General features: G+C 31.0%; 3 protein-coding genes and 1 long non-coding RNA gene across 4 annotated transcripts; 2 read left to right on the forward strand and 2 right to left on the reverse strand.

Annotated features, from left to right (window-relative positions):
* Window positions 1-10,207: 10,207 nt before the first annotated feature.
* On the reverse strand, window positions 10,208-13,260 carry LOC107944932 (mediator of RNA polymerase II transcription subunit 23). Its single transcript, XM_041103086.1, has 4 exons — window positions 12,536-13,260; window positions 12,301-12,384; window positions 10,720-11,659; window positions 10,208-10,636 (listed from the first exon to the last, which is right to left on the reverse strand). The coding sequence occupies exons 1-3, from the start codon at window positions 12,767-12,769 to the stop codon at window positions 11,561-11,563; spliced, it is 417 nt and encodes a 138-aa protein (XP_040959020.1). The 5' UTR covers window positions 12,770-13,260; the 3' UTR covers window positions 10,208-10,636; window positions 10,720-11,560.
* A 1,122-nt stretch (window positions 13,261-14,382) lies between these two features.
* On the forward strand, window positions 14,383-16,298 carry LOC107914568 (mediator of RNA polymerase II transcription subunit 23). Its single transcript, XM_016843508.2, has 4 exons — window positions 14,383-14,648; window positions 14,800-14,883; window positions 15,525-15,619; window positions 16,227-16,298. Exons 1-4 carry the CDS (start codon window positions 14,415-14,417, stop codon window positions 16,249-16,251), a joined length of 438 nt encoding a protein of 145 aa, XP_016698997.2. The 5' UTR covers window positions 14,383-14,414; the 3' UTR covers window positions 16,252-16,298.
* Window positions 16,299-21,428: 5,130 nt separating this feature from the next.
* LOC121222385 (uncharacterized) lies at window positions 21,429-22,227 on the forward strand. Its single transcript, XR_005919650.1, has 2 exons — window positions 21,429-21,666; window positions 21,831-22,227. It is a non-coding gene; the product is annotated as an uncharacterized lncRNA (long non-coding RNA).
* Window positions 22,100-23,410, reverse strand: LOC121222384 (uncharacterized mitochondrial protein AtMg00310-like). The gene is made up of 2 exons (XM_041103087.1): window positions 23,016-23,410; window positions 22,100-22,946 (listed from the first exon to the last, which is right to left on the reverse strand). Exon 2 carries the CDS (start codon window positions 22,856-22,858, stop codon window positions 22,100-22,102), a length of 759 nt encoding a protein of 252 aa, XP_040959021.1. The 5' UTR covers window positions 22,859-22,946; window positions 23,016-23,410.
* Between the last annotated feature and the right edge of the window lie 320 nt (window positions 23,411-23,730).

Consider the following 23,730-nt stretch of genomic DNA (forward strand, 5'->3'; position numbering starts at 1 on the left):
CAGCTTTTACGATTTAAATGATATAATCTTATAACCAAATTTTAATACCACACTAATGACCTCATAAATATTAAAATAATAAATATTTACAGACTGACACGTCAGATTTGTGGTCTCAAAACTACTATTTTCGACACCACTAAAAAATGAGCTATTACGCACGAGGTTAAAACGGGACACATTACATCTCAGAATCCTTTAACTTCATTTCCATTATACCATTTCAAATATACATCCATGAAATTCACATTTTTCAAGCATAATCATCAATTTGATTAACATCGCAATTTAATCAATATCACCAAATATCACACAATAATCATTTTAAATTATACCTAGCATAAATATTAGTTAACATTTCATTCAAAATAACAAATAATAAGTTTAATCATTATACAAACTTACCTAGACAAAAACATATACTTTAGCTTTTCCGTGATTTGTGTCTGTTTGATTTGTTTCTTGATCTAAATAATAATTTTCGTTCAATTAATCGATTCCAACATCTCAAATAACTAAACTTAAGCTTATAACCCTTTTCAATATAAATTTACAAAATTACCCCCAATATTTTACCCTTTATACAATTTAATCCCTAAACTCGAAACTTATGAATTAACCACATTTAAGCAAAATACAAGCTAGCTGATCTCCATATAGTCCCTATTCAGCCCACATGTATTAATTTTTCACAAGAATTTCTTGTAATTTTACTATTTTAATTACTTGATCCCTAAACATTAAAATTACTAAAAACTACTTTACAAAATAGTCCTATTTAGCTATCAAACTTAATAATCTATCATCAAACTTCAAAAACACCTTAACTCATCAATGACATAATCTAAAATGTTTAACATTTTTACAAATTAGTTCTCGAGATAGCTAGATTAAGCTAAAATGGTCATAAAAACATAAAAATAATTAAAAAACGGACAAAAATTACATACCATGAATGAAATTGAAGCTTGACCGATTGTTATTTTAGCTAAAATGGTGGTTTCAGTTCTTAGCTAATGTAAAATGAAGATGATGATGGCTTTCCATCATTTAATTTGTTTAATTTTTTATTTAATTATCAATTTACTATGTTGTCCTTTTTATAATTAACTTAATAATTAACAAAACATTGTCCATAATTATCCACTATCTATCTATATGGTTTATTTACCATTTAAGTCCATTTAACACATTTAACAAATAGAAACTAACTTTTACAACTTTTATGATTTATTCTTTTTTACTGAATCAACTATCTAAATATTAAAATTTCTTAACAAAATTTTAATATGACCTTATAATAACCCTATAAATAATTAATAATTAATAAAACACTAACACACTAGTCAGAATTGTGGTCCCGAAATCACTATTTTTGGCACTACTGAAAGCGGGCTATTACAGATGATCTATTATTATATGTTTGGCATGTGGAATGGCATAGATTGACGTCGAAATGGTAGCTTAGTTAATGAATGAATAAGATGAATATGTATTTGGAAATTGGTACCTAAAGTTATACTTGTAATATGTGACTTATTCTTGATTGTTGATGTTTATGCTTAAGGCCTATAAGCCATTGATGTGTAATATGTGCAAATTCGCATGTAGTGAAGTGGAATAACATGTTTTGGTAGTTTTGGAATAGGTGAAATTAGTATTTGGATGTATGAGATGTCATGAATTGGTTTTGATTAAATGGAGATCATGTTTAGAGTTTGCAAAATTGAATGTGAAGCTTGGATGTATGTTTAATGTATGCTTTGTGTTGTTTCATAATAAGGTCATTTAGGTTCATAAGGTATAAAGTAAATGCATAGTTAAATTAGTGGTAAACTTGAATGCCTTGGTTGTTATGTTTTAATGACATTTGAATTATTTAAATCTAATTGATGAATAGGTATTGAATGTCTTGACAAGAGGTTGAATTTGAATGTTTGAACTTGTTCGGCATGTTTTGATATGTTTTGAATCTTGTAGAAGTGGTAATTGGGTGAACATGTCGAAAGGTTTTGGTTGGAAGCTATGGAATAAGTACAAAAATGTACATTTTGCCAAAAATAGAGGCCAAGTCCCAACGACCAACATCTCTTGTTGCAACGTTGGTCGACAATAAGTGACATCGCGACATCGAATTGTTGGAACGCCGGCACCCCTACGGCGCAGCGGAAAAATAAAACACCCGGCAATCCTAACCATGGATCCATGTGTGAGGAACGAATCGGGCTGAAAAAAAAGGTTTCGAAATTACTGAATGGTGATTCTAAGTAGACAGCGTCGCCTCGGCAATGAATAATCTGATATACTATCGAACCAAGCCACAATCTTTGATGACTCCGACCTCTACGTAATCCACCCAGTTAACTATGAACGGAAGAAATCTCCAAACAGTTTTAGAGAAGACTTTGCTTTGACGGCTACTAGATTCACCAAGCAAAGAAAAATGGGATTTTATATCTCATTTTTTATTTTTTTATTAGGGTTTCTCAAAATTAAATAAATATAATAATGTTTAAAAAACTAAAAATTATAATTACATTAATTATAATAAAGATTTCGGTAAACTATATTTATTTATATACGAACCAAAATCATATTCTCATTATGTGTACAACGACCTTGTACATGTAATGTGTTCGAAATTTGATTACCCAATTAAATTAATTCATGCGACAACCAAACACAATACCAATTATGTTTTATTCTGTTCATTTCAACTATAAGGTGTGACCCTGTAGGTTCTTGTAACGTTAGCAGTAATGTTAGAACGATTCCAATGTTACAAACAATGAGTGGCACCTAGCAATGCATCATTGCTACCTAAGTCACAAGAAATCATGATTCGACATAACATTTTTATGATTAATCTTTTCATGCACTAATCCTTAAGTCCTTTATCTCTGGATTGAACACAAGTCATGGAATAGTCACACTTGTATAGTCCATTCCATGTTCCTTGATATCTTAAGTAGACTATGATATACAAATAAGTATGACATCTCATATCAGCTTATTTGAGCATGGCCATGCATTTCTAGTCTCACTCAATCAAGTGGCCTAAGATATTACTCCCATTATGTAAGAGGGACTTATCTTATATCGATCAACCATATCCCTCTACATAAATTATGGTATATATAACATCAGCCTTTATAGAACAACCAGTTACGGTGTACGTTTGACTGTATCAAAATATACAACTCACGATGTTGGGATTCTGATGATCTTAAGTCTGAGGATCATATACATATTAATCATTATGAGTAATGTCGTGACAATTACATCATAATCCAAGAAACATACTCATAACAGGTCAGTCCAATATGTCGTTCTCTAACACACATATTCATGCATCGATTCTGACACTCCATATCAATGACAACTCTTTATCATCAATCAACTACATGTTAGTCTTAATGCATTATCGTTGTCCTATCCAACAATAATATTTGACTAAGGACCTTTTAAGAATAATCATATTATTCTCAGGACATTATTATAAAACAGTTTATTTATACACACAGAAAAGAAACTGAAATAATAATGGTAACGCCTTATATTAATAAACATGATAAATCAAATATGTTATTACAACTATCTCATGATTGATCTTTGGGCATACTCTAACACGAATTGCATGAAGTCATTACGTAAATTACTGTGTTGGTGATGTCACAACTTGGAGGTGATGAAGTCACGACTTCAGTCTTGAATTTTCAAAACTTTTCAATTTGATCCTATTTCATGCTCGAGTTAACAAAAGAGCTTTCTTAGGCTCGTATAAGACTTATAAATAATTGTTTAACATAAATTGAATGTGATTAATGCTTAATTGCATGTGTGAATGATTAAATGCTACCTAATTGACGATTGTTGTTCTTGTAATGAATGTAACATTCCGTAACTTAGATCTGGCGATTAGGTTGGGCAAGGGGTGATACAGCTTATACATTGATTCCATCGAAAACATTCCCATTTTTATCTTTACCTACTGCTTCTAACCCCCACTGTATTCGATCGTCGCATGAAAGAAGTGTCACAATTAACCTTAATTGCATTCAAAGGTAGGGGTTTCCAAGAGGTTACAAAAGATCTAGAATTTGACCCATTTTGCGCTTGAAGATTGGTAGCTTTGGTGAATTTCAAGAACTTATCCATCTTGGAAGTCTATACCTTAATTAGATTATCAAGATATCCCTTAAAAATCCAATTGTTCCTCAAGTTTCACAAGCTCTAACACACCCAAGCTATCAAGCTAGTCCTTGAAAAAGACCCGAACTCAAAGAGCTTATGGTTATTCTTCAACCACCAATTAAAAAAAAGAGTCGAACCCCTCTAAAGTAGGATCATAGAGGAAATTCAAGGCCCTTCAAACATTTTCTATCATGTGACAAAAGAAAAATATGTGTTATATGGATTCATTCTTCGCACCACAATAAGCACATCCTAGAGATCTTGAGTTATGTTTTTTTAGAGATTCTCATAAAAAGAAAGGGGGTTGTGGCAGGCCCTCCAAATAAAAATCTTGATATTATGTGGATTTTTAAGATTCCAAATAGAAGAACAATCCATTTCTTTCCATTGTGGTTGGACCAATCATTTGACAATGTTCGAAAACCCTTGCAAGAAAATGATAACCAAGTTTCATATTGTAGATGCTTATAACCAAGTGATGCCAAATCATTTTATCTCTTTTATCAATTCCACCAATTTGGATAATGGAAATAGCCTTCACATAATTAGCATTGATGTTGGCTCGATGAGCATTCATGTTTCATAATCTCCCATTGTTAGCTTTGAAGATGGATAGATTGTCTCTCAATTCAATAATTTTATTTATTTGTGTTGTATTTCCTTTTTTATTTTTATTTTTTGTTAAAATCAAATTCTAAATATTATATTCTAAAATAAATTTTAGGGTAAAGTACCTAGTTGGTCATTCAACTTTTAGGGCATTTTCATTTTAGTCACCCAAACGTTAAATCTCTAACAGTGATTAAGTGTACATGTCACATCATGTTTACACTTTCATTTTGGTCATCCAAAAATATCTTCTTAAAGTATTGATTGGGGTAAAACACTTTGTGTATTATTTTAGAAAAATATTTTTTAGGTGACCAAAATGAAAGCAACCTAAAAGTTAGGTGATTAAAATGAAAGTGTAAACATAATGTGGTGTGTACAGCTAACTGCCGTTAGAGATTTAATGTTTGGGTGACTAAAATAAAAGTGCCCTAAAAGTTGGGTGATTAATTAGGTAGTTTCTCTAAATTTTAATATGTTTGTAACTTTTTTATGAAAGTTTTATTCTGATACCATGCTTAAAATTACCAATAACCACTTCTCGCCTTTAAATAAGAGGATAATTGCACTTCAATGCACTAGATGTAACACCCCCTAACCCCAAACCATTACCGGAATAGGGTTACGAGGCATTACCGGACATATCTGATAATTTACAATAATTCTTAATTAAATATCAAACATATTAAGATAAAATCATAAATTCGTATAAAATTACAAATTGACTTTTTTTTTATAAAAATTTCGACAACATTTCTGCTTACTTTTACACTAAACCTCCTGCAAATAAAACCATAAATTTTTACAAACATAACCAATTCAGCCAATTCAACCAATTCATTTCATATTCTTATTTTCTATTCTAAATACATTCTAATCAAACTCAATTAATTCAATATTAATTTAAATTTCTCAATGTACTAATTAATTTGGAATGGATAAATTTCTTTCATTGAAATTCTCAGATTTATAATACTAACATTTTTATCTATTTATATTCAAAACATAATAACGTTTATACACATCCTATGTACATGCCACATTCTAAAAGAAAATATACATCACCAAAATTTGCTGAAGTCGGGTCTGGTTTTGGATGCTGGCTCAATACTTGACTTCTACAACCTGTGCACGGAAACAACCGTACGCTGAGTATTTTTATACTCAGTGGTATTACCATAATTCAAATTATAATAACAATAAAGAATTATAATTACCAAGCATGTAATTATCCAATTTCTTAAATATCAATTAATTCATAAACTTTCATTACTTAACAATCACAGTAAAATTTATAGTTATTCTTCAATTTCAATCACATATCACATGTAACAATTTCAATCACCCTCATATTCAATACTACAATCGATCAAATTCATTTAATTTTCTCATTTCAATTATCCACCCTATTAACAATCTGGACTTTGACGGATACACGGATTCCAACCCAATCACACCAGTACGGCACATTGTGCCTGATATGCGACACATAAAGTGCCTGATCGGCAAAGCCGATAAATCCCGTACTCTTCCAAATCCTATGGCATGCCAACTATATCCGACTTAGCCCGACTAGTTAATAGGGTATTTAAATTCTCAATTCTCTTCCATTTCCAATTCAAGATCACTTTTCCACTTTCTAGTCAATTAACAATTTAATACCAATACATATTTCAAATAATCACATATAATCATATTTTGATTCAATTCAATTCACTTTTCTATCAATACACAATCCACATTTTCACACATATTCATAAATTAATTCACTTTATTTAATTCATATTTTAAAATTCATTTTTCAATCAAATTTAAATCACTAATACTTTTTAATCAATATACATTTCAAATATTCACATATTTCCATCATTCAATTTAATTTGATTCAATTCAAGTCACTATTATCATTCCAATTGCTTACCTAATTTTTACTTACCATGCATTTTAATTAAAATATAACAATCAATAATAAATAAATTTGAATTATAGTAATACAAACCCGAATTTTGCTCGATTATTCCTCAATAACCTTCTCCTTTCCTTTGTGTGCCGATGCCTCGAGTTCTTTATTAGCTACGAAAATAATAATAATTTACACCATCACTTACAACATTAATTTATAATAATAATAGAATTTCTATCTAATTTATACTTTAATTCTAATTTAATCCTAACTAAATTTATTTACTTTTCCAATTTAATTCACACTCTATTTCTATTCAAATTTCATCCAAACTAAATTTTATCTACTAATTTCTTCAGCATTTTTCACTAATTTCGAATTTCCCTCAATTTAATCCCTAAAATTCAAAACTTATAGTTTAGTTCACAATTTAATCCTTTTATCAACTCTAACTAGAACTCTATCAAATAAATCATCAATTCCATCATTTATTCAACATAAACCCTAAAAAAAATCTATTAACTTTCAAATTTTTAACTTAAATCCAAGAGTATTTCACTCTAGGGTTTTAAAAAAAAACATCAAAATGAAGAGAAAAGGACTAAATTTAACTTACCAATTAACTTGAAGCTTAAAAATCTCAATTTCCCCTTTTCTTTTCTTTCCTTTCCTTCTTCCCCTGTTTTTCGTCTCTTTCTCTGTTTCTTTTCTAGCTATTTTGTTTCTTTTCTTCTTTGTTTCTTTCTTTTACTTTATTCCTAGTTAATAACAATATAATAATAATAATATATTTTAATATTATTTACTTAAATGATAAGTAAATATGTAATAATTACTAATATATGTATTTCATTTTTCCACATGTCTTCATATGCACCATACATTTGTCAACTTTTTTTATTTATTTATTTAAAATATAATAATAATTTAATAATACTAATTTAATAATAATAATTTAATAACATTTTTTAACACATAAAAATCTCAGATTTTTATACTTATGCGTCTCAAATTTGGCAATTGGCATAATTATCTATTTAGTCCCTATTATTTTCTTTTAATCTATAATTAAACTTTCACTTCTATTGCAATTTAATCCCTTTTTGCTAATTATTCCTAATTAAGCTAAATTCACCTATCTAAAACTTAATTAAACACACAGCTAGTCTAGTAAATATTTCTAATAATTATTTTCAAACTCAATTTACTAAGACGGATGCCCGATAATATACTTTTTCGGTGCTTGTGAATTTTGGGTCATTACACTAGAACTCACATTCTCCTACTTTGGCAACAATGTTGATGCCAACTAAGTTAAGACTCAGTTTTGTTTTTTCTTATTGTGTCATGTTTCAATTATTTAATAGCACTTGCATCTTGTTTTGTGTCATTATTGTTTGTATTTTTTCTGTTTTAATTCTTTTCAAAGTCTATTAGTCAAGAGTGTTCACCATATCCCTAAGGTTGTAAGATCTATCCCTAGGTCGTCCCTATATTGTAGTTTAAATGGGTGTGTCTGGGCGGGTGAGTTTGAGTTTCTATTGTATAAAGAATATTATTTTCAAAGTAATATATTTTATATTTTTTTGGACATAAAAGTAATATATTTTATATAATTTTTATAATTTATTTTACTTACATTTCCATACATTTGAATATTCATATCACAATGATATTATTTTTTGTGTTTTGTTATGTTTTAATGATTAGAATGTTGAGTGTAAAATTTTGTAAATTAAATATAAAAGTTTTGTTTAAAATTAAGGTTTAATGGTAAATAATTTTTAAAAAAAATAATTAAGCTCCTTCCAACTTTTTGCATCTAATTGAGTCTTTGAAGTGACAAATTTGACTAATGAGACTATTTAACCAATGTTGACTATTAGAAACTAATGCTAATGTGATCGTTAAAAGCTGCTGAGCCAGTCAATTAATGTTGATGTAAAAAAAATTTAACTTTTTCAAAAAAATTAAAATAAAAATTCAAGTTCATAAAGAACGTGAGTAAGTTGTTGTCCAGGTTGATTTGAATCTAGACACTTATTTATCTAAATTTATTTATAAAAAAATCATTAAAACATCATTATAAATTATTAAATTTCCATGAAATAACTATTGACACAGATATCTTTTTTATAAAAATTTAAATGAGAAACCGAAATCTAAATATTACTAACCAACTCAAAGTGAAAAAACTCAAAGGAAATTTTATTTTTCTTCCAAATTTCTTTGTTATTTCATTTGAAAGAAATGAAACATTTAAAGGTGTGAAAATTGGAGAAGAGACTTTGATAACATGGTGGTCCCTTGAGCATAAAAACCCTTAACACATGAAGGCTCATGGAAATCGCTAGTGAATCTTAAAAGAAAACAGGTGAGATTTTCGGTGTTTCAAACAACAAAATTGACTTTCACTTTTTCAAATAATTGAAAAAAGAAATTTATTTTTATGCGTAAAACATGATATATTTTTTTGGTAGTTCATAAAACATGATACCTTTATTCCACGAAAGAAATGGCGTTTTTTTTTTTATTTTTTATGTCATTTTATAAATTTTAATGATATTTTATAATTTAAAATGAATCTGGATAAATAATTTTTCATATTTTTTTGAAAAATCTAATTTTTTTTATTTTTGTTGATGTGGCACTGTTACATCAACATCCGTTGCCTGACTTAATCGCCTTTAAGGGTGCGTTTGGTTCGCTGTATTGGATTAGAGGTGTATTGGATTAGAAGTGTATTGGATTAAAGGTGTATTGGATTAGAGGTGTAATAGCAAATCAACTGTTTGGTTGAATGTAATAGAATAGAGGCGTAATAGTAATCTTGTGTTTGGTTGAATGGAATAGAGGTGTAATAGCATAGTGGAAAAAACTAAAATGACTAGAATACCCTTAGCATAAATTTGTTTTGGTAAATGATTATTGTTATTGTTATTTAAATTTTAATAAGATTATTATTATCAATAATAAATATTTTAATCATATTTAAACATAATTATTATTAAATATATTATAATTAAAATATATAATTTAATAAAATTCTTAATAATTAATATTCTTATATGAATTTACTCAAATCATAATATATGATACCATAAAAGATAATTTGAAATAATTAATATTAAATATATTTTAATTAAAATATATGATTTAATAAAATTTAAAATAATTATAACTAATAAATTATCTTACATGAATTTGTATAATTTAAAATAATTATTATTACATATAATTTAATAATAATATATAATTTCATAAAATTCTTGATAATAAATTTTCTTATATGAATTTATACAATTTAAAATAATTAATATTAAAAAGAACTAAAAAGCACGTCCCGATGAATTTGGATAAATGATTGTCTAGATGCACTTGAATCAATAAATTCATTCTTGATGTAAAAACCTTTTTTTATATTAATTTATAAGATTTAAAATTTCAAAATACTAATAATATAAATAACCACTTATTAAAAAATACATATAGAATGGATCAAGATAAATAGGTGTCCAAATTCAATTGTATCTAGATAATATTCAAATAATAAACATAAAACAGAATGGAATGAAGAGGGCAGACAGTAAAAATTTTGCCATAAAAGTATGACTGCGGATGCCTGCTAAATAGAATGCATGTCTTACAAGATCCACCTTGTTTCTCAAATGATTGGATAAATTTTTCTCACACAATTATTTTCTTATCATTACAGCCTAATCTTTCCAACCCAGATCACCGCACAAGAGAAAAAGGGGTTAAAACAACAGAAACGGTTCAGAAATTCTAGTCGAGACCAAAAGCTTGGCCATTAAATTCACAAAGATGTCAATAGCCCCAGTAGTCATTCCGGATCTCATCATCGAATTTCTTTTTAAGCTCTGGATGTTTCTCAAAGTACTCGTCTGCGGTCATGGTGCTGATCTTTTGCTGTTCATAAAAAAAGATAAAAAATTCAGCAATTGTGATTTGGAACACAACAACACACATTCCGGCATTGTTTTATTTATTACCTTAAGTTCTTGAACCTCGGCAATTTCTTTCTCCAATCGCTCAGACTCTTTCAAGGATTTCTCCTCTGCCTCTTTCAATTCTACAAGCTATAACCACAAATAAATAGCACATCATTCGAGGAAAAAACTTGGAGACAGGGTAAAAGAGAGTCAATTATCCTGTTGATTCTCACCAATTCATCAAATTTTGGTTTGTATTGAGGAGTGACGTTGTCAACAAACTTGGGGATCTCTACACCTGCAATGGAAGAGTATATAACATTTGTAACGGTGAATCCCTCAAAACTCCATCCAAACCTTATAACAAGCATGATAAATATGATTACTTCGACTGCTAGAAATTGCAGACAAGTGAGAATTGAGTAGCTAGATGTCTATATTTTCTTCATTCTACTTTGAACATAAGTATAGGAGTATCTCAAGTTTTGGTGTCCAGAAGAATCTGATCACATAATAGCATTATTGAAATGAAACATCTACGGCATTAATCTGAAATTGTTAAATGCTAATAGCATTCAACAAGTGAATTGCACATAAATAAGAATTGTATTTGCAAACAAAATAGCAGCCAATTTAAACAATGTCCTCATTGGCAATTGATTTCCATTGAACTTTCAGTGAAGTATGGGGCATGGAACTGATCTAGGAAAGATCAAGGAGATCTGGAGCTGGAAAATGATCAGAGAAATATAAAGCAATAGCAATATAAAGCAAAGGGCACAGAAATCCTCAGGAATCAGAAAGCTCAATCTGAAACTGCAAATTCCATTCTAAATACTATCACATGCTATGACCAGCAGAAGGGAGAGGAGTATCTTGGCTGAATGAACCATGCAGAAGATCACCTGTACGGTTGAAGCAGACGATAGTTGACAATTTCAAGCACCAGAAGTGTCACCGCAGGCTTGCTCAATAAAGAAGCATTCCTCTGTGCCAAATGCTGCAAAGAAGGCATTTTAAAGAAATCCTATTATTCTATTAGCAAGTGACAATATATTTTTGTAAATCCATAAAGAGAGAATAAGGAAATCAGACTTTAGCTTTGGTCTAAATTGAAAAAATCAGCAGTCAGACAACAACTAAGCCTTCTCCCACTACATGGAGTCATCTATTGATCATAAATCATCATTGGCTCTTATATAAGTTGCCAATGGATGGTTACAATGGGTTTGGAAAGAAATTTCCAAAGTGCAATTTTCTAAATTAAATGATTTAATAAAGGGTGAATTGTTACATTTAGTCAGTTAGTTGGTTTGGATGAAAAGTAGCATGATATTGAACAGATGTCAGGAAATCTGAAAAACAAATATTATATTGACAGATAAAGTCATTATAAGTCAAAATTTGTTTTTCCAAATTAGTAAGATGATTGACTTACTTTCAACCAGTAGCAAGAATGAGGTTACAAGTATATTGAAAGTGGCAATTACTTCTTAAGACTTCCATTAAAAATGAGATGGAATAACTTTTCCAATGGACAAAATTTATACCACAAATCTCGAAAACTGCATGACACTAATCCTTTACTAAGAAATCTTCTAAAAGATAAGAAATAATAACATTAGAAGGGAAGCAAGTTACACTGAAGTGCGAACAAAATAACGAATGAGGTGCAATGAGCAACAATCTGGTGTATGTTTCAACCACAGCAATACTAGGAACAACCTGCGTCAAACGAATCAATACCAAGCATTAGAAATAGTTTGAAAATCAATAGTGATCCAATTGTCAAAGACCAAATAAAAATTAATTAAGCCTACAAGAAAATAGTGATCAATTTATAAATTAGATTACATTACTCTATTCAGGATAATACCTGCCCAGCAAATAAAGATTCTTCCATTTGAAAGACCAACTTCAAATAAAGATTCATTGAAAAGCCAGATAACAGTGAAATAGGCAATGGACTAACTTCCCGCATCACCATGAATCTCTCATTGGGCTGTACATTTGCTTCAGGTAACAACTCTGTAACTCCACCAGAAGATAACCAATTCATGACCGTTTCACAAGCTGGCTGCGCCATCGTGTAGGAGACAACCCAAAACATCCCAATTGATTTATAGAGAGAATAAAAAAGGAGCTAGGGATTAGAGAGAAGAAAAAGACCTGGCTGAATTTGGTTTGTAAAGTAGAGTTAACTTCATCAAAAGTGCGACGAAGAGTAGCGAACTCTTTGTGAGCCTCATCGGAGACCAAAAGCTTAGCCATCCCTTCCCAATCAATGTTCTTTGATGCTTTGAACGCGACATCGACGACTTTCTTCCCCGGTCTGCTCATTTTTCTCGCACTTTCTCGCTTCCCAAAAGCGAGACGGTGGAGATTTGGTTCGAAGAAAACTGCTGTTGATGTTGGGAGGGAGAGGGTGGGGTGGAGCAGCAGATTTTGGCTGGGGAGGGTAAAACAGAAACGATTAGCTAATCCTTACTTTTGAAACGGATTGGCTAATCGTTGTTGAAGCAGAGAAAATGAGGAATACATCCGTGTTGTAATAGGCCTGTAATAGGCAATACATCAAACCAAACACGGGATTAAGTGGGGATTAGTAGGGCCCACGGATTAGGGGTGTATTGGCTAATCCAATACACCCAACCAAACATGCTGTAAGTTGCTCATCTAATTTTTTTTAAATTTAATTATTTAAAATTTCAAAAATTACGGTTAATATTAATGAGAAATAATAAAAATTAAAACAACGCATTCCAAAATTATTAAATTGCGCTTGTTTACTCCATCATTATAAGTTTTAAATTTTGAAATTTTAAATTTTAAAATATTAAAATTAATTAAATAAATTGTTGAAAATTTTTATTCCATGATAGTGTCAATCAATTTTTACTATAATATTAAAATTCTTTAATTTAATCTCCTTTTAAAATTAAAAATTTATTGATGGATGACCGGTTTGGGTAGTTTCCTTTTAGAAAATTTGAAAATTTAAATTTAATTTAGATATTGGTTTTAAAATTTTAATTTTAGATTTAATTTTAAGCTTAATAGTATAAAAGTTGTTCAAAAATTTAATAAAGTCCTTCTCAACTTTTTACACTTAATTGAACCCTTAAACTAATAATTTTAACCGGTGAGACTTTTTGGCTAACATTGCTTGTTGAAAACTAATGACAACTTTAGCATAACTATTACAGCATGTTTGGTTGGGTGTATTGGATTAGCCAATACACCCCTAATCCGTAGGCCCCACTAATCCCCACTTAATCCCGTGTTTGGTTTGATGTATTGCCTATTACAGGCCTATTACAACACGGATGTATTCCTCATTTTCTCTGCTTCAACAACGATTAGCCAATCCGTTTCAAGTAAGGATTAGCTAATCGTTTCTGTTTTACCCTCCTCAGCCAAAATCTGCTGCTCCACCCCACCCTCTCCCTCCCAACATCAACAGCAGTTTTCTTCAAACCAAATCTCCACCGTCTCGCGTTTGGGAAGCGAGAAAGTGCGAGAAAAATGAGCAGACCGGGGAAGAAAGTCGTCGATGTCGCGTTCAAAGCATCAAAGAACATTGATTGGGAAGGGATGGCTAAGCTTTTGGTCTCCGATGAGGCTCGCAAAGAGTTCGCTACTCTTCGTCGCACTTTTGATGAAGTTAACTCTACTTTACAAACCAAATTCAGCCAGGTCTTTTTCTTCTCTCTAATCCCTAGCTCCTTTTTTATTCTCTCTATAAATCAATTGGGATGTTTTGGGTTGTCTCCTACACGATGGCGCAGCCAGCTTGTGAAACGGTCATGAATTGGTTATCTTCTGGTGGAGTTACAGAGTTGTTACCTGAAGCAAATGTACAGCCCAATGAGAGATTCATGGTGATGCGGGAAATTAGTCCATTGCCTATTTCACTGTTATCTGGCTTTTCAATGAATCTTTATTTGAAGTTGGTCTTTCAAATGGAAGAATCTTTATTTGCTGGGCAGGTATTATCCTGAATAGAGTAATGTAATCTAATTTATAAATTGATCACTATTTTCTTGTAGGCTTAATTAATTTTTATTTGGTCTTTGACAATTGGATCACTACTGATTTTCCAACTATTTCTAATGATTGGTATTGATTCGTTTGACGCAGGTTGTTCCTAGTATTGCTATGGTTGAAACATACACCAGATTGTTGCTCATTGCACCTCATTCGTTATTTTGTTCGCACTTCAGTGTAACTTGCTTCCCTTCTAATGTTATTATTTCTTATCTTTTAGAAGATTTCTTAGTAAAGGATTAGTGTCATGCAGTTTTCGAGATTTGTGGTATAAATTTTGTCCATTGGAAAAGTTATTCCATCTCATTTTTAATGGAAGTCTTAAGAAGTAATTGCCACTTTCAATATACTTGTAACCTCATTCTTGCTACTGGCTGAAAGTAAGTCAATCATCCTACTAATTTGGAAAAACAAATTTTGACTTATAATGACTTTATCTGTCAATATAATATTTGTTTTTCAGATTTCCTGACATCTGTTCAAGATCATGCTACTTTTCATCCAAACCAACTAACTGACTAAATGTAACAATTCACCCTTTATTAAATCATTTAATTTAGAAAATTGCACTTTGGAAATTTCTTTCCAAACCCATTGTAACCATCCATTGGCAACTTATATAAGAGCCAATGATGATTTATGATCAATAGATGACTCCATGTAGTGGGAGAAGGCTTAGTTGTTGTCTGACTGCTGATTTTTTCAATTTAGACCAAAGCTAAAGTCTGATTTCCTTATTCTCTCTTTATGGATTTACAAAAATATATTGTCACTTGCTAATAGAATAATAGGATTTCTTTAAAATGCCTTCTTTGCAGCATTTGGCACAGAGGAATGCTTCTTTATTGAGCAAGCCTGCGGTGACACTTCTGGTGCTTGAAATTGTCAACTATCGTCTGCTTCCACCGTACAGGTGATCTTCTGCATGGTTCATTCAGCCAAGATACTCCTCTCCCTTCTGCTGGTCATAGCATGTGATAGTATTTAGAATGGAATTTGCAGTTTCAGATTGAGCTTTCTGATTCTTGAGGATTTCTGTGCCCTTTGCTTTATATTGCTATTGCTTTATATTTCTCTGATCATTTTCCAGCTCCAGATCTCCTTGATCTTTCCTAGATCAGTTCCATGCCCCATACTTCACTGAAAGTTCAATGGAAATCAATTGCCAATGAGGACATTGTTTAAATTGGCTGCTATTTTGTTTGCAAATACAATTCTTATTTATGTGCAATTCACTTGTTGAATGCTATTAGCATTTAACAATTTCAGATTAATGCTGTAGATGTTTCATTTCAATAATGCTATTATGTGATCAGATTCTTCTAGACACCAAAACTTGAGATACTCCTATACTTATGTTCAAAGTAGAATGAAGAAAATATAGACATCTAGCTACTCAATTCTCACTTGTCTGCAATTTCTAGCAGTCGAAGTAATCATATTTATCATGCTTGTTATAAGGTTTGGATGGAGTTTTGAGGGATTCACCGTTACAAATGTTATATACTCTTCCATTGCAGGTGTAGAGATCCCCAAGTTTGTTGACACCGTCACTCCTCAATACAAACCAAAATTTGATGAATTGGTGAGAATCAACAGGATAATTGACTCTCTTTTACCCTGTCTCCAAGTTTTTTCCTCGAATGATGTGCTATTTATTTGTGGTTATAGCTTGTACAATTGCTGAATTTTTTATCTTTTTTTATGAACAGCAAAAGATCAGCACCATGACCGCAGACGAGTACTTTGAGAAACATCCAGAGCTTAAAAAGAAATTCGATGATGAGATCCGGAATGACTACTGGGGCTATTGACATCTTTGTGAATTTAATGGCCAAGCTTTTGGTCTCGACTAGAATTTCTGAACCGTTTCTGTTGTTTTAACCCCTTTTTCTCTTGTGCGGTGATCTGGGTTGGAAAGATTAGGCTGTAATGATAAGAAAATAATTGTGTGAGAAAAATTTATCCAATCATTTGAGAAACAAGGTGGATCTTGTAAGACATGCATTCTATTTAGCAGGCATCCGCAGTCATACTTTTATGGCAAAATTTTTACTGTCTGCCCTCTTCATTCCATTCTGTTTTATGTTTATTATTTGAATATTATCTAGATACAATTGAATTTGGACACCTATTTATCTTGATCCATTCTATATGTATTTTTTAATAAGTGGTTATTTATATTATTAGTATTTTGAAATTTTAAATCTTATAAATTAATATAAAAAAAGGTTTTTACATCAAGAATGAATTTATTGATTCAAGTGCATCTAGACAATCATTTATCCAAATTCATCGGGACGTGCTTTTTAGTTCTTTTTAATATTAATTATTTTAAATTGTATAAATTCATATAAGAAAATTTATTATCAAGAATTTTATGAAATTATATATTATTATTAAATTATATGTAATAATAATTATTTTAAATTATACAAATTCATGTAAGATAATTTATTAGTTATAATTATTTTAAATTTTATTAAATCATATATTTTAATTAAAATATATTTAATATTAATTATTTCAAATTATCTTTTATGGTATCATATATTATGATTTGAGTAAATTCATATAAGAATATTAATTATTAAGAATTTTATTAAATTATATATTTTAATTATAATATATTTAATAATAATTATGTTTAAATATGATTAAAATATTTATTATTGATAATAATAATCTTATTAAAATTTAAATAACAATAACAATAATCATTTACCAAAACAAATTTATGCTAAGGGTATTCTAGTCATTTTAGTTTTTTCCACTATGCTATTACACCTCTATTCCATTCAACCAAATACAAGATTACTATTACGCCTCTATTCTATTACATTCAACCAAACAGTTGATTTGCTATTACACCTCTAATCCAATACACCTCTAATCCAATACACTTCTAATCCAATACACCTCTAATCCAATACAGCGAACCAAACGCACCCTTAGGGTTTCTAAAATTGGGAGGGACGGAAGTAATGGGAATGGGAGACAAAAGTGGGAGAGGGAGATCTGAAATGGAAATGTAAGTAAGAGGAAGCATTCATGACCCTAAATTAAAATGCTTGAGGAAATATTAAATGCCACCGAAATGACTTCCCAGCCCACGTCTCTCCTCTTTGTTCCCATCAATCATGACTTTCACCTCCACACCTAATTTATTTCTATGGTTTACCTCATCAATAACAAAATATTCAGTAAAAAACAAAATTATTTCATGGCCTACTCATGTGGAGGAATCTCTCCATGTTACGATGATGAATAGATGTTTTGAAATTTTTATAATTTGGTTTTTTTCTTTAATCTTGAGTTAATATTAGAGTATCGATAAACTCGTGTAAAATCTAGAAATAGTTGAATATTGTATTTATCATTTATAATACTTGTATTTACTTGTTTAATGATTCAAATTGAATATTAAATAATTGAGGTTGCTTTGATAACAAATATAGTATTCCGTAATTCAGATCAGGTAAGGAGTGCCTCGTTTGGCCCTTTCAAGAAATTAATAATTCAATTAAATTTATTTTAACACAAAATTTTAGCTTTGGTCCCTCCAATTTTTTAAATATTAACCTAGGCCCCAAAGTAAAATTTCCAGTTACATCCCTAATTTTAATTATCTTGAGCATAGATTTTTTTGCGTTAGAAAAATGTTTTTAAAAAAATTCATGTCAACATTTTAACTGAAATAGTTAAAGATGTAACTATTTGAACTATCTAATACCAGTAGTGTATATAGTGCTCCCTCTATAATAATTAAGATTTTTATTGTATTTTGAAATTTTGATTTTGACTATTTAAATATTTTAATTAATTAAAATTTTTAGAGCATATTTTTCAAATTCCATAAACAATTTGTTTTAAATTAAAATTTACAATTTTATTAAGGCATAAAAAGTAAGTAATTTATTTATATTATATGTAAAGATTTTAACTGAGTTGATGTCATCTAAAATTGGGTATCGACACAATTGTTAAATTATCAAAAAAAACCTCTCATTTTAATTGAACAATAAATATTAATATAATGAATTTTTATCTTTTTATATAAAATATAGATATTATTTAAAGAATTTGAACCCAAGACACTAAACATATACTCTACCAGCTTAATTGTTTTTACCCACATTATGGTGTGTCATAATCTAATTTTATATTTAAAAAGTTGAATGAGATAGTCACCTAGACTACTTCATGGGCCTGACTACTATACCAAGTTCAAAAGTTTCTCTAAAATTTTGGACAACTTAGGTAAAAATATTAAGTCTAGAAAATAGTTTGAGAAAAAAAACAAGCTCATTTATAATATGGGTTGAGCTCAAATTTGAACATTCAAAACCCGAGCTAAACCTGGTCTAACCTATTTTTCTGAATTTGTAATGTATTATATTATGTCACTTATAACTAGAGGTGTCCATGGGCCAGCCCGGGCCCAAAAAAATTTTAGCTCGGCCAGAAATATGGGCCTAAAATTTGTCCAGGCTCGGCCCGAGCCCAGCCCGACCCGGCTTATTTTTTTAATAAACACCAAAAAATTATTTTAAAAATAAAAAATAAAAGTATTTTAAAAATATTTTAAAATTAAAAAATAAAAATAAAAATAAAAAATATATATTTATTATATTCAGGCGGGGCCGGGCGGGGCCTGGGCCAAAAAATTGGTGCCCGAGGCAAACGGGCCTCGTTTTTTGCCCAAACCCATATTTCGGGCCTATATTTTTACCCGAACCCTCCCATATTTAGGGCGGGCCGTCGGGCCGGGCGACCATGGACACCTCTACTTATAACACATAAAAACTAAACCTATGGTAATATATAACTTTATAATGTAAATACTAAAAAAAGGCTAAGATGTGTATATATAAAAATATTTTTTAAAAAATTAAAAAAATATATGGACAAGCCTAAAACGGGTTTGAGTTTGCCATTTACAAATATGAATAAGTTTGGACAAAATTTTAGGCCCCTATTTTGGATCGGGCCTAGTTTGGGTAAGTATAAAAAGTGTTAATATCATGCTTAAACCTGACCTGTACTTGGATCAGTCTGACCCATGAATACCTCTAGTGTCACCCATCAACTTGATCTCAATTCAATTGAATAATTATTGAAAACCCTCCCTTTTATGAAAATAAGTAAATAACTAGCATCCATACTATATTTAAAAGGTTGGCCGAGTTGGTGTCAGTTATTAATCAAATCTTAATTTAATTGAGTAATTATCAAAATCCCTTCTTTTAATAAAATAATTAACATTCTTATGAGGATATTTTTAACATTTTAAATTATGTAAAATTTAGAAAAATGCAATTGGTGGGATTTGCAAAATATTACTATGTTTTTAATATTTTAACTTTATCATTTTAACCAAAGTATAATATATTTTAAGTATTATTTTTTTACAAATATATTTATTACATATTTTTTTTCACTCATGTGTGGGTGTGTCATAATCTAGTTGTTACTATGAGTGTATTTTTGTCATTCTAAATTATGCAAAAAAAAATGTACTTAATGGGATTTGAGCACAAAAATCATAATTTTTAATGTCTTATCTTTACAGTTTCAACCAAAACCCCAATTGTTTTAATTATCAATTTTTTAAAAAATATTTTATTATATAGAAAACTTCACCCATCCTTTATTTTAGGGGTGATATGGGTTTGGTTCAATTGAGTTTTTTTTATATTTTTGGAACCATTCATTATAATTCGGTTTATATTAATTTTTTATTTTGATAAAATGAGCTTTAAAATATTATTTAATAATTTTCAAAGACTTTTAAATTATTTATATTGTTTAAAAAAAAAAAGAATTCGATTCAATTTTTAAACTTATCCAAATACAGGCTATTTTATTTTATAAATGGAAGGGGTTTTAGGGAGGAGTTGAAGAAATGAATTAGGAAGAGACTTTGTATATTCAAACCAACAGTCAACAATCACGTCCTAGTTTGCCCATTTATTCCTATTTTCTTATTTTTTTTCATTTACAAGCTGTTATGAAAATGTAAGATATTTAATGCAAAGTGTGTACGGTTTGTCATTGTATAGTAAAAAAAATTGCGATAAAAAAGTGTTGTTTCACTTAAGTATTTTTGGTTTTTGCATTTGAAAATAAATACTCTTATCTAAATTATATTATATTATATTTTATATGTCATCAAATTTACAAATTAATTGATATTAACTATTTAAATATCATACCATTTAATTAATTTGAGATAAAAGATAAAATAGGGATTCAGAGATGAATGTATTTTTATAGGAATAGCCAGCTGAAAACTAAGATACATATCAGATAAAACATACCAGAAATAAGAAAAGCTTTCCGCTCTCTCTTTCTTTTCATCTTTATCCACCAAAACGTCTTCGCTGCTACTCAAAATTTGATCCAATTTAGCACCAGAGCCAAATAGATAATGAATGATCCGCCCGACCACTAGTTTCCTACAACCCTATCTTAGACGGTCATCGATTCATGTTTCTCAGAGGCGATACCTGGAACCTCCTCTATCCAGAACTCAGAACACTGTCGTCTAAGACCCTCCTGGGTCAGCAAGTGAGCCACTTTGTTTCCCTCTTGTGCTGCATGTAACAGCTCAACCTAAATCCTGCTCCAATTTGCTTTCCATCTTTAATCAGCGCGCTCACACATGATCTCGAAATCCCAGTTCTTCAGCAAAGCGTAGAGCTTGGACCGCTGCCTCCCCTTCTACCACAAAAGAATCAGGAACATGGTTATTCACTTGAAACCACGCTGCCAAAATCTCTCCTCTATCTCGAATGATTATTCCTGAACTAGACTTTTGTCTTTCTGAAATGCTGCATCGAAATTGATTTTGACGCACGGATCCGCCGGTGGTTTCCATGTTACTGACCACGAGTTCTTATTACAAGCGTTTGGTCCTGGCCAATCATATGCAGTTCTGCTACATGCGCTCTCACAAAGGTAACAACGACTCCATAGATTGGGTAATAGATTCATGAACTAATTTGTTTCTAGAATTCCACAGTGCCTATATTGTAACACAGAGGTACTGCTTAATGTTGGACCCCCTCCCCTGTAAAAATAGCTGAACCAATCAACTAACTCGCTATCGTCCATCTGTGCAGGCCAAGAAATACCCACTTCCTCCCATACATTGCGAGTGAAACAACAATTCCTCACTACATGCACACTTGATTCAGGACATAGGTGGCATCTTGGACATAGCGGGCTTGAAGCAATCCTTAGATTGTATAAGTTATCCATAATCGGAATAAAATTCCTAACAAGTCTCGAGCAAGTAATCTTTATTTTTGGTGGGATTTGTATTGCCCATAAGGCCTTGTAATTGAAATTCATACGCTGGTCCTGTAGAGTAGAAGCAATAGGATCAAAATTATCTGATGCGATCAACTTGTAGCCACTCCATACCGAGTAGATTCCAGTGTTTGCCCCCACTCCATACTTGCACATCTTCCTGCCCTGATGCAGCAATTGAAATGCATAATACTCTCTTGACCTCTTCCTTCGAAAATAGACTTCTCACCAACAGTATATTCCATCTCCCCTCATTAGGTACTATTAAATCAGAAACCATATTGAACTCATTACTAATCTGATCAGATTGAATTCTGCAGTTTCCTACTCCTGGGAGCCAACAATCATTCAAAATTGAGATGGAGCGTCCATCACCAACCTTCCATCGGAGCCCCACCTCTAATATCCTCTGAGCGCTCCAAATACTCCACCAAGTATAAGTAGAGTTCACACCCATCTCTGCCCTTAGAAAATAAGTAGAGTAATATTTAGCTTTTAAAATGAATGCCACTAAAGAGTTGGGATTAGTCAAGAGCCTCCACCTCTGCTTGGCCAACATGGCAATATTAAACTTCCCCAAATTTTGGAATCCCATACCTCCCGTTCCCTTTGATGCACAAAGCTGAGCCCATGAGCACCAATGCATGCTCTTTTTATGACTAGATTTAGCCCACCATAAACGGCTCAAAATTCTTTCCATCTCTCGGTAGAGCAAAATGGGTAACAGAAAACAAGTCATAGCATACGTGGGAATGGACTGCAAAACTGACTTTATAAATACTCCCTTACCTCCTTGGGATAACAGCCTGCGACTCCAACTCTCCACTTTGCTGCGCATGCACTCCTTCAATCTTTGAAACGCCTCCCTCCTATGCCTCCAACCTTCGAGGATAACGCTCCAGTATGAACCTGAAAAATAATTTTATCTGAAGCCGAAGGTCATCAGTAACATTCACTCAAATAAGTAAGGCTTTTATCAAAATTCACACATTGACCTGAACAACGTTGATAATCTTCTATGATATCCTTAATATTCGATGGCCTTATCACCGTAGCCTTACAAAACTCTTATGCAAAAAGCAAGTGAGTTAACCTTGGTCCACCATGACAAACACGAGTACCCGAGATTCTTCCTTCCTCTTTCGCTAAATTGAACAACATAGAGAACCCTTCACTACAAATCAAAAATAGATAAAGACTCAATGGGGACTCAACGGTTCTTCCTGTCAAAGACCTCTTGTAGGTAAGAACATCTCCCCCCTCTTTCCATTAAGAACAACAAAGTATGTCACCGTAATAGTGCAATGCATTATCATATCAACAACGGAATCAAGAAACCCCACTTGGTGCAACATTGCCTCCACAAAAGATCATTCCACCAGATCATATGCTTTGCATGTGTCTAATTTCAAGGCAAAGGTAGATTCTCTTTTTTACTATAAGAGTAGCATCTCAAACAATTAAAATATTATCCAAGATTATTCTCCCAGTGATAAAAGCACTCTACACCCAATCAATACATTACAGGAGAACACCTTGTAATCTATTGGCGATAACCTTAAAAATAATTTTATAGGTTCATAATTCACGGACAAGAAATCTTAAGGATCAATACAATGTTCATATAGTTTGTGTTAGCAATTTTGGTTTAAAAAACGGTTTTTAGTCATAGCAGAAGCTTAAAATTTTTGAAATTTGAGTTGGTTTGTG

The sequence above is a fragment of the Gossypium hirsutum genome, chromosome D10 (genome assembly GCF_007990345.1).
Source record: "Gossypium hirsutum isolate 1008001.06 chromosome D10, Gossypium_hirsutum_v2.1, whole genome shotgun sequence".
Lineage (NCBI taxonomy): Eukaryota > Viridiplantae > Streptophyta > Magnoliopsida > Malvales > Malvaceae > Gossypium > Gossypium hirsutum.